Source organism: Lycorma delicatula, chromosome 2 (genome assembly GCF_047948215.1).
Source record: "Lycorma delicatula isolate Av1 chromosome 2, ASM4794821v1, whole genome shotgun sequence".
Lineage (NCBI taxonomy): Eukaryota > Metazoa > Arthropoda > Insecta > Hemiptera > Fulgoridae > Lycorma > Lycorma delicatula.
The window spans coordinates 59,290,628-59,303,176 of NC_134456.1; the positions used below are offsets into that span (position 1 = coordinate 59,290,628).

General features: G+C 29.1%; 1 protein-coding gene across 1 annotated transcript in view; it reads right to left on the reverse strand.

Moving 5' to 3' along the window:
- Window positions 1–11,665, reverse strand: part of LOC142318833 (uncharacterized) — a 55,565-nt gene extending 43,900 nt beyond the window's left edge. The window contains exons 1-2 of the mRNA XM_075355367.1: window positions 11,533–11,665; window positions 4,263–4,480 (exon numbers count right to left, since the gene is read on the reverse strand). Of these exons, the coding sequence (XP_075211482.1) occupies window positions 4,263–4,323 (61 nt within the window). The 5' untranslated portion in view covers window positions 4,324–4,480; window positions 11,533–11,665. The remainder of the gene's footprint in view (window positions 1–4,262; window positions 4,481–11,532) is intronic.
- Window positions 11,666–12,549: the final 884 nt, after the last annotated feature.

A 12,549-nucleotide genomic window follows, 5' to 3' on the forward strand; every position in this document is an offset into this window, starting at 1 on the left:
TAAATCAATAAAAAAATTTAAATCCTTTAATCTTGAAAAAATATATTCAATAAAAATAAAAATTAAAATATAACTAAAGAAATGTAATACATGATGGCTGAATTAGGGATGTAATATATATTTAAACTATACAAATTTATATTTAAAAATATAGATATTAAAATTATAATACAATAGTTTCATTATTTACCAATTGATTGTAACAGCAGCTGAATAGCTAATTCTATTATAGTGACTGAACACAAATTCTATAGTTATATAATTACAATTTTGGTTATAATTAAATTTCATTAGGAACTTTTCATAAACATTTCTTCAAAATAAAAAAAGTTACTGAGCAGTTAACAGTTTACAAAAATACTAAAACTGTAAACGGTTTTACAGTTTGTAAAATACTATTACAAAATACAGTTTAAAATAATAAAAGTTAACAGTTAAAAGTAATTAGTGACAAAAAAATTAACTTTAATAAATTAATTTTAATTGAACACTTTAAAATTTTTTAGCCTTTTCTGACAAAATTTTTACTTCAATCACAAAGAATTACATTCACCATGTAAGCAGAATGACACTGAAATACTAACTGAATCAAATTTTAAACTTAACGTACCTTTTTATTAAAATCATGATATTGCCAGTCAATACATGTAATCACCCTGTGCGGTAACAATCATTTAATCAACAGTAGCTAAATTGAAAAATATCACAAAGATGATCAATTAAGTAAATTTATTATAATATTGTTAAAGTTTATATGAAAATAAAGTCGACATGTTTGAAATGTTATTTGTTTTCTGTTGACATTATTTACATCAATCTTCTTATAATTAAATTTTTTACAATTTATGTTTAAAAAATGTATGATTTATTGCCTATTTAACAACGTTATTGTACGTCAAACGTAAATAAATGTGTTTTTTGACCCTATTTTTGGCGTTTTATATGGGATATCTTAGAGACTAAGAGAGATACAGTTCTGGGACCTATTTTCTTCGATTTCCCAGCTTAAAACCCATAAGAAACAATTGAATTTGTCCTTTAATTGACCTTCCCAGAATTTCAGAAAGCCTTAATTTACCCGGAGGAACTGAAACTCAGGCAAGATCTTTCACACTGTATAACTCGCTAACGAAGCGTTTTCGAACCTATGTTTATATGAACTTTTTTCTTATTTTTAGCCTCTAGAATGAGTTGTCAAAGTATTGCCCTATCCTCCTGAATCACTCTCTATATATACAGAATGTTCAACTTAAAAGAGGACCCATCACTTAGTTTTGTCTGTAAATAATATAAATAATTGGCAAACACTTAATTTACAGGTTTTGAAAATGATGTCCATCCACTTTTATGTGCTTCTCAACATGTTTGACCATGATCCTGGCTACTCCAGTTAGCTGTACACTCTCTATTTCCTAGATGGCACTGGTAATGTTTGTCTTCAATTCCTGCAGGGTTGTGGATTGTTCCTTTAAACAATTTCTTTTAAGTAACCCCACAGAAAGAAATCTGGACCAGTCAGATCAAGGATTATGTTGGCCACAATCCTTTAAAAATGATTCTTCCACCGAAAAAAAATCCTGCAGCACCTCCAAAGTAGAGCAAGCTATATGCATAGTGGTGTTGTCCTCTTGTAACTAGCAGTCACACTCATTCTCTTGCAGTAAGACTATGAACTGTTGGGTAATTTCTTGGTAGATGGCAACATCCATAGTTTTTTTTAAAAAAGGATTCTATTATTTGTCACCTTGAAATTGCACAACACATACCTACTTTTTGTGGATGTAGGGAAGATTCACAGAAAATGTGCAAGCTTTCAGTACCCCAGGTCAGTAGTTCTAACTATTAGTATGCCCACCAAGGTGAAAACACACTTCATCTGTGAAAAACGCTTGATCTAAAATAACAATGTTGTCTAATGAAATTCTTGAACCATTGACAGTTTTACTATAATCAGAATTAGTTAACTCATGGGAAACCTGCATTCAATACAGAAAACATTTCAGCATTTTCCTCACTACAGTGTGAACTGAACCTAATAAAAAGATTCTTTTCCCAGCTTAGTCACCACAAAGATTTATGAGCACATCTTATAACTGCTGCTTTAATATCCTGTACAACCTATTATTAAAACTGAACTGTGTTGGGCCCATTTCTGATCTAAATCTGTTTCACAGAATTTTTTAACAAACTTCTGAATAACACTTTTCACTGGTAATTCCTTTTCTCCCTGAACTTTCACTGACACACAATATTAGATTTCATCTAAATAAGTTTTCATCACCAACTCATGTTTTTTTAACAATTAATTACATTTTAACAGACACACGATTTTGCAACCTTGTTCAAAAGCCACTGCTTGATACAGACTGGCAATATTCAAATGTGCAGGCAATAAACAAACAATTACACAAAAAATATTATGCAAAATAAAATAACAAAATTCACTCTTCTTGCGCAGAACTGTGCAAGAATTTTTTTCTAGTTCCTACTGAAAAGTCTAATGTTCAAGAAAATCTGCATCTCTAAGACTTTCATAATTTTATCATTGTGGTCGTCTGTGTGGGCAATTACTGGTTAATTACCCCCCTTAACCCTTAAACTTTTATGAGCTCTAATGAGTATTATTCACCTTTAATATTCATTACTACAGAACGTCTTCACTTCAGATTTAATATTATCATTCCAAATAAATTTCCACTCTTTGAAAACTAAATTTTTCCTTCTTGACCTGTTTTTTTTATTCCACCTAACTTATTTTTAATTATACTGTTTCAGTCTTCTTATTTCCTCTTTCAACTCTTTATTTTCTTTCACTAATTCCATAGCCAAGTTTTCAGTAACAATATATAGAATAATAATAATAAGCTACCAATAAAAAAATTCCTTTGAAAACAAATACTTGTAATTAACAAAATTTTAAAACTAATATAATTCAATGGACAAAACCAAAATAAAAAGTCTATATGCAACGCATATAGACTTTTGAAGACTATTGCATATAGACAGACTATTGAAGAGATTATTTACACTGTACAATTTTATCAAATCTCTTTTGCCTATCACTGAATTGGACATATATATTTAAATTTTTGTTTAATAGTTTCAATCAAACATTTGCTATTCTTTTATTAAAAAAATGTAAGCTTGTCTCTAACAGACAACATTGGCACTTTGGGTTATAACATATTTGAAGTATCATCTCTTCTATAAAAGTGCACACCATTTTTCAATACCCTCAACCCCTGAAACCACCGTAAGGTATTACTTCAGAAGATGAATTGAGGATAATATGTATGAACGTAAATGAAGTGTAGTCCTGTACACTCTCAGGTCGACTGTTCCTGAGATGTGTGGTTAATCGAAACACAACCACCGAAGAACACCAGTATCTATGATCTAGCGTTCAAATTCATATAAAAGTAACTGCCTTTACAAGAATTCGAACCTTAGAACTTTCAACTTCAAAATCAGCTGATTTGTGATGACAAGTTAACCACTAGATCAGCCCAGTGGGCAGGAATGGTTAACCAGAGACTGTACAAGACTGAACTTCATTTACATTCATACATATCATCCTCATTCATCCTCTGAAGTAATACCTTACGTTGGTTCCAGGGGCTAAACAGAAAAAAGTGTAGCAGTCATATATAATTGCTCCATAAACTTTCAACCCTCTTACTTAATGGTAAGTACTATAAAAGTGTGTACAAAGTACAGGGAAATTTTTTATACTTCCAGAGGCATAAGCATTTAGACTTTATCAGTTGTCCTTCTACCATTTAATTCTTCTGAATTTATTTATAAATCAATAAATGATATATAAATAGAAACAAATATCAATAAAAAGGTTTTTTTATTTTCATGAGTTTAATGATCAGACTAAATATTATGATTAATGTTTTTAGTGTCTACAAAAAAACTTCTTAGACCAGTAAGTTATAAAAATCTTTTATTTCTTTCACTCATCACTTAAATTCATTTTAACTTCAGCAATCAAGTATCTCTAAAATTAGTTTTAATTCCACCTTCAAAATCCAAACCTTGAGGCAAATCAAATTCATAATTTACATTCTTCTCCACTACAGGAAAGCAAGGGTTTTGAAAGATAATGCAGCACTGCAGAACAGTAAATTTGGTAAATTTTGAAAAATGCATTTAAAATAAAGAAATTTGTTTGTTAATAACGAAGAAAACAATACTTTAAACTACAGAATTCTTGAATAAAATACATGGAACAGAATGTTGGTATTGTAAATGCTTACCATTGTTATCAGAGATGATATAGTCAATGACAGAGAATAATCCTGTAGTCAAGTTTGTCATGAAAGCACCATACCAGAAAAATTTACCAAATTATAGTGATATGTTCTACCATATGTTACAATACATTGACCTAAACATCACTACAAAATGGATAATAATTTTGGATAATGTATTTAAGTTCCCATCCTCATACTTCATTCTTGCATCTACATTATTCCTGTTACATAAGAAATTACAATGAAATAATACCTAATTACAATTAAGAGCAGTATACATACATTTTTATATTTTAATAAGAACATAATATATTTCATCAATTTCTTTAACATTCTTTTTTAACATCATTTCTATTAATAATTCCAGTTATACAAAAGAATAATGAAAACTAAAATGACCTTACTTAACAACCTCAACCTACCATTAGTAATGATTTTGAATAGTTAAATGTCAAAGGTACATATTAACAGTACCAGTAACTTAATATTCACATTCTGATCTAAGAATGATAAGACTTTTCATGCATGTAAGGAAAATCAATAAATAAAAGCAGCACGTAACAAAACAAAAATGTATAGTATAATTTGAAATTATTGCAAACAAAAAAATCTTACTTTTTATACATAAAGCACTTTCAGAATGTACTCGTGCCATATATAATGAAATGGAAAGGTAAAATATAAATACCACAGATAACATCTTACTATAATAGGATATTTAAATAATATTAAAGGTTATTTTAAATATAGTACAGGATATTTAAATAATACTATATACTATTTGAAATTTCATCTAGCCAATTATTTTTAAACATATTATTAACTTAACTTCACCATTAAAGTTTTTACCAATCTACTCTCACTTGACTACTTAATTTAATATACACTACAGTCGGACAAAAAATTCAAAGAAAAAGATAATGGGAAAATAGATGATAACTTTCCTTTTAAAAGAAACCTTAACAATATCTTCAATTATTCAAAAGAAAGTAAAGGAAAGTTAATGATGTGTACACAATCAGCATTAGTATTCTTTGTTTTTAAAATCATTTGAATTTTTTACTCATTTTTTCTAGTTTTTTTTTCTGGAATTATATGGGAGGAATATGTGAAATTTTTATGGCAGATACCTTCCTGAATCAACCCAATAGAGGGAATTAAAGTTCAGAAATTAAATAATAAAAAACAAATTGCGCATATTAAACAGGATATTTTAAACTGCTTTTTAGAAAACAACTCGAACATTAATTTTTTTCTTTACATAATTCTTTAAATCACATTAAAATACCATTCAATATAATGGCCCAGAAAGTTAAGTTATTTCAGCAGCAAAGTTGCAGGGTAATTTTATTGTAAACACATTCATAAATTGCATAAAGTGAGTGTATCAGTATAAAATAAATATCTGGAGTACCTCAGAACCTCAGCTGATAAAGATATTATTGTTGTAATAATAGTACTGATTGAAATCCAATTGTAGGCTTTTTTCTTTACTTTATCCATCACTTTATTGACTTCATCTTTCATATTTAAATATCCAACAGAATTTTTTATGCCTAAGATGAAAATATTATTTATTATATAAACTGAAGATCTTACAGAATTAATGATTAACTAGATATCTGCAAGGTTTTTAAAAACAGATATTTGGAAAATATTTTAGAATAAATCAGTATACTATTATATTTTACAAAATATGTGGGAACAAAGAATCGAAACAGAATCAGTGAGTAAAAATTACATTACAAGATACCACTGCTTATTTTTATCATTTTTACTTAAAAATGCCAGAAAACTTTAGTTCACAGGAAAAATTAACACCAATCTATTTAGCTTGGCAGACTATAATGTTCTAACTTGAAATACAATTTGCTTCTATATTGACAATCACGTTTAACTGCAGTAATGTTAACATAATAAAACCCCACTTATCTAGTGTATTAAGATCATAAAGAAACAATCATCTGAAATTATGCAAAAAAATTGTGATTTTTATACCTGTATCAAATTCATCATCAATTACTCTGAATACTTCCTTTGGGGGGAACATGATGAATAATGCATTCATTTTGTTAATTAGTGAATTTTTTTTACAAAATACATAACTTAATGAACAAAAAGAGCACAATAAAATTTTTAAATTCTAACATTTAAAACATGAGTCTAACATTTTAAAATATGTATTTAAGATATAGTTTAAATAAAACACATCATTGTTTAGCTACATTATAATATAACTAAACAACTTAAGTTTATTTTCTCATTTGTCGATATAAAACTGACTGATGACAAATATATTTTCCAACCTCTTACAGCATAATCTGATATCACATTTTCAATAAATATTTATATATTTTTTTCATTCACTAATCTCATATTTCTGCCAGGATTATCAAAATTGATTTGAGTATTACTTTTTGCCATCCCTATCATTGTCATCTACCACTCATAGTTGACATATTTCAGAGTACCTACATTCTAGTTTCAGCAAACATAGTTTTGAGAATGGAGGTACTTTGAAATGGGTCAACTACAAATAGTGCAGTGACAATGCTAGGAATGGCAGAAAATAACAGACAAATCAAATATTTATCTTTTGTTATTAAGATAATCATAATGTGCTACTTTAAACCAATCATTTGATCATGAAATTAATTTTAAAAATAAAATAAAATTTATTAAATTTTTTTTTTTTTTTTGTCTTCAGTCATTTGACTGGTTTGATGCAGCTCTCCAAGATTCCCTATCTAGTGCTAGTCGTTTCATTTCAGTATACTCTCTACATCCTACATCCCTAACAATTTGTTTTACATATTCCAAACGTGGTCTGCCTACACAATTTTTCCCTTCTACCTGTCCTTCCAATATTAAAGCGACTATTCCAGGATGCCTCAGTATGTGGCCTATAAGTCTGTCTCTTCTTTTAACTATATTTTTCCAAATGCTTCTTTCTTCATCTATTTGCCGCAATACCTCTTCATTTGTCACTTTAACCACCCATCTGATTTTTAACATTCTCCTATAGCACCACATTTCAAAAGCTTCTAATCTTTTCTTCTCAGATACTCCGATTGTCCAAGTTTCACTTCCATATAAAGCGACACTCCAAACATACACTTTCAAAAATCTTTTCCTGACATTTAAATTAATTTTTGATGTAAACAAATTATATTTCTTACTGAAGGCTCGTTTAGTTTGTGCTATTCGGCATTTTATATCGCTCCTGCTTTGTCCATCTTTAGTAATTCTACTTCCCAAATAACAAAATTCTTCTACCTCCATAATCTTTTCTCCTCCTATTTTCACATTCAGTTGTCCATCTTTGTTATTTCTACTACATTTCAGTGACTTCATTTCATTGCCGATAGTTCCTTTTACTTTCTTCATCACTAGCATTCTTATATTTTCTACGTTCATCCATCAGCTGCAATATATCGTCTGAAACCCAAGGTTTTCTACCAGTTCTCTTTATTCCGCCTAAGTTTGCTTCTGCTGATTTAAGAATTTCCTTTTTAACATTCTCCCATTCTTCTTCTACATTTTCTACCTTATCTTTTTTACTCAGACCTCTTGCGATGTCCTCCTCAAAAATCTTCTTTACCTCCTCTTCCTCAAGCTTCTCTAAATTCCACCGATTCATCTGACACCTTTTCTTCAGGTTTTTAAACCCCAATCTACATTTCATTATCACCAAATTATGGTCGCTATCAATGTCTGCTCCAGGGTAAGTTTTGAAGTCAACAAGTTGATTTCTAAATCTTTGCTTAACCATGATATAATCTATCTGATATCTTGCAGTATCGCCTGGCTTTTTCCAAGTGTATATTCTTCTATTATGATTTTTAAATTGGGTGTTGGCAATTACTAAATAATACTTCGTGCAAAACTCTATAAGTCGGTCCCCTCTTTCATTCCTTTTGCCCAGCCCGTATTCACCCACTATATTTCCTTCCTTGCCTTTTCCAATCTCCAACTATTATTAAATTTTCATCTCCTTTTACGTGTTTAATTGCTTCATCAATCACTTCGTATACACATTCTACCTCATCATCATCATGGGCGCTTGTAGGCATATAGACGTTAACAATCGTTGTCGGTTTAGGTTTTGATTTTATCCTTATTACAATGATTCTAGACGGCTCGCGACTGACTGATACCTTAGACCAATCGGCTGCAGTGGCTCCCTCCTGATATTGATAAATGTTTTATCAGTTAACAAATTTCTAATGCAATATGTGGCAACACAAAGAGAACAAAACACTTTTACCCTATTGAGTTGAAACAGTGTCCATAACATATTTTTTTACAAAAGAAAGAGGTAAATTAGCATCCCCTTATATTAGTTTACATTATTTGTCCCAGTTTTTCTTATGACTGAGCCACAAGTAAAGCACCATAGATATAACAAATTTCCCTGAAATTAATGATGTTAATTGTACAACCAGTCTCTTGAACAGAACGTACTGCTTGTGTTATTGACTGTTATCCATATTTTACTGGGTTTGGTAGCTGATGTACAACCAAATATTTATGAAGAAGGCAACAGAGAGTCAGCTTACTCCTCACTTTCCCTAGTAAATGTGACATTAGACACTACCTTTTAAGATGATTGTGACATATTCAGTAGTAACTTGAGACTTGTATCAGGTTTCCAGCAACCATTACAGTTAACAACCATTACATACAAATAATACTACACTTTTGTAACTAAATTAAATTTTAACTGATTTAATCAAGAGATATAAAAACCTCTTAATTGGCTGATAAGTGAATAAGTTCATAATCTTTTCCAAAAGCTGCCACAACCAAGGAAACTTTCACTGGATGCAAGAAGACATTCACTTCATCAAGAAATTTAAGTAGAAAAAATAAAAGAAGTTAAATAATTTACATTACTTTGATATATCAACCCATAATCCTTATTTTCATGTAGTTGGATGTAATAAACGTTCAAAAATTAAACTTTTTTTAGATTCTTCTAAAATACTATAATGAAAATCATGACATTTCTGATACCAGGATATGCTTCAAGAACTTTTTTTAAGACTACAATCCAGTTTCTTCCTCTCAAGTAATATTGAAAATATTAGTTTGAAGTTAGTTTAAAATACTTGTTGCTAAATTATAAATATCATTGTTTGCTTTCTATTTCATTTATTATGTTGTTTTTTGTAAAATTCAGTGGATTTCTAAATTTTTTATTATTTAAGTATGGCTTCATTACTTATTCATTATTATTAATGTATAACTTACATTATTTATTAAACCTGATAGTGGTTCATATTTTTGATTTGTGTACCATGCCAAACATGGCATCTAGTCTAATCATTGCAGTTCAGTTCACATACTCTTGGGTAGTCGCATTTTTTATCAGCTAGTGATAAAAAACAGTGTTATTTACTCAATGTAATAACAAAGCACAAACCAATTTGAACACCCTCAATTGTTAGCAATTACTATGGGATCCACTCAATTCAGTATGTGATCTTGATTTTGAAAGCTGTACAATACCCTTTATTTTCTGAAAATGCTCAAATTTGTATGAACTTCTGGCAACTGGTATTATTAACTTAATGTATTTTTTATCACTCTCATGTGTTTTTAACTTTTTTGATCTATATTTTTTATAATAATATTTTGTCTATAAGAACATATCCATAGCCGTTAACACATGCTAGATATTTTATTATGCTAAAATCTACAGTACAATTGTCAACTGACTTGGGTAGATGTAATAGACAATGTAATGAGTTTGAAAAAGCTGCATATCATGTGAATTATATGAACTTTGGATGGATGAATGTGTGTGTGTGTGTGTGTGTGTGTGTTTGTGTGTAGTGCACGTGCATATGTTACTTGTTTTATGTGTTTTGGTTTTCTACATATTTTGAAGCCATACTTGTCGATTTTGAAGATCTAGAGAGTCGAGACTTATTATTTTTATATTATTCAATGGAACTGTATGAGAGAGCACAGTACACTTTAACAATACCAAATTTACTAACATATTAATCTTAATAAAAACAACATAACAAACACAATTCAGATCAAATACATATTAAAAAGGTTTCCTTTTTAATGGACTACATTAGATGAGTGTCATGTGCAATACTAATCCAGAGGAGACTAGATAATCTAAAAAGGGTCTTCTAAAAGCATTTTCAAAGTCTTTAGAAAATGGATCATAATTTTTATATTTTATAGATGCACAAAACCATTTTATTACATTAATCTATATATTATTAGAAAGGTTTGTAGCTTCAAAAAATATTCTGAAAGATCTTAAGTGAAAAATGTCATATATCCATTAAAAAAAAACTCATTAAAGCCAGTGTTAACTGTAGTTGTATGATGTACAAAACAATTTGAAAACGTGTTCAATTTTTACCAGGCATAATAGCATTTTAAACATTTTACTACATGCATGATGAAATCATAGGGAATTTTGGAGAGCTGCATCAAACCAGTCAAATGACTGAAGACAAAAAAAATGATGAAATAATTAACTATTGCTGTAATGAGTTGCGTGTGATTCCACAACTTATTGTTAAGATTAAAAAAAAGTGTTCGAATCAGCACATACCTCTAAATAGATTTGTATTTCTTCAATACAGAAACATGACCCAAAAACAGATTTTAATTTTACAATTAGATGACAGTTGTTTATGTTTACCCATTTAACTAGTAATGTTTATGTGGCACAGTAAACTACTTTTATTTATTTATACTGCAGCATTTATTGGATTAATAGATTTGAAATTCATTATTTCAGTTAATATTGCTAATTCTGCTTGCATATTTTATTTCTTTAATATACAATTTTTAGTCTTTAATCTGGATGAAATTATTTTTATTCTGAATTTCACTTTTTATAAAAAAAACTTCTGCCTTACCATAAATAATGCAAAACACAAATCTAGAATAATTGGCAAAATTATGCAAAAAATAAAATTAAGTTGTCAAACATTTAATTAAATCAAATTACCACTAACTTTATTTATAATAAAACTTAAAAATTATTCATAATTTTATTTATAATAAAATTATTATTATAAAAACAATAAACCATACAGTCAACAAATTTGCCGTATAGTTGTGCGGCAAATTTATGACGTAAAAATATTAGTTCTAAATATAAACAACCAGCGTTTTGACAGAAATTTTTTAATAAATAATAAATGTATAATAAACAATGAATCTATGTAGAAAATGTTTCTTATGTTCAGTTTTTCCCATCGTAATGATTTAATTACTGTAAACGCATATACGCTACCTGCTGGTTATTTGATTTCTGCAGGTGAACAACATTAATCGCTCAGCTGCACATCGACCTCTCACGCAACCCGGGCTAAAAAGCAACAGGCAACAGCCTGATCCGATACAGTGCCGTAACGATGCATCCCCACTACTGATTTCCTTGACGACGCGACGGTCTATAATATTGCTATATGAGCATGAATGAACGTCACACAGCTTCTCACAAGTTCCCACCACAACGATGCCTTATTGATCTTTCGTTGACCAATGACAGAGTGAAGATAACGACCTTTCGTCCCTAATTATTATTTCGCAACTGAATATGTTCATTAGATACTTTTTAATGCGTAATACAGTCACATCCGTAATACTACATCATTAATAATATTCAGACATCATCGTAAAACTTCTGAAATAACACTCGGAACTGCTACACAAACTTAACATTACGGTGTTACAATTGTACTTAGGGTGCTATATTCCTGGTGTTAGATTTTTGCATTAGCAATATGATCATAATTATGCCGTTTTCAAATTTCAGTTTTTACTAACGTAACTTTATATTTAAAAATCGTTTATAGTTTACCTAGCGTTATTAATCCATAATACGGGGATTTTTTTTTAATCCTGTCATCAGGTATTAAGTTTTATTTTTTAAATCTTCAATATTCATAAAATTATTAAAAAAAAACAAAACTCAGGGAAAGAGAATCTTTTAAAATATTTTTCAGTGAAGACATTTTTTGGAATAATTGCACATAATTTAACTGCAATAAGTTTTATATAGATTGCTTCCTTTATGTGTATTAATCTTATCGGGAATTAAATTTCCAATGTTTCATTCTACTTTAATAGTTTTTGTTTACTTAGTTTTACATTTAACTGCAATTTCTAAAATCCAGTGTTGAATAAAAAATGTTTTAGTTTCAGTGTTTATTAACTTCTGCTATCTAGCCAACCAATTGAGCATACTATTTTCAAATGTTATTACTATCTTTTTTTAACCGTATTAAAAATTGATTCAGCAGGTTTA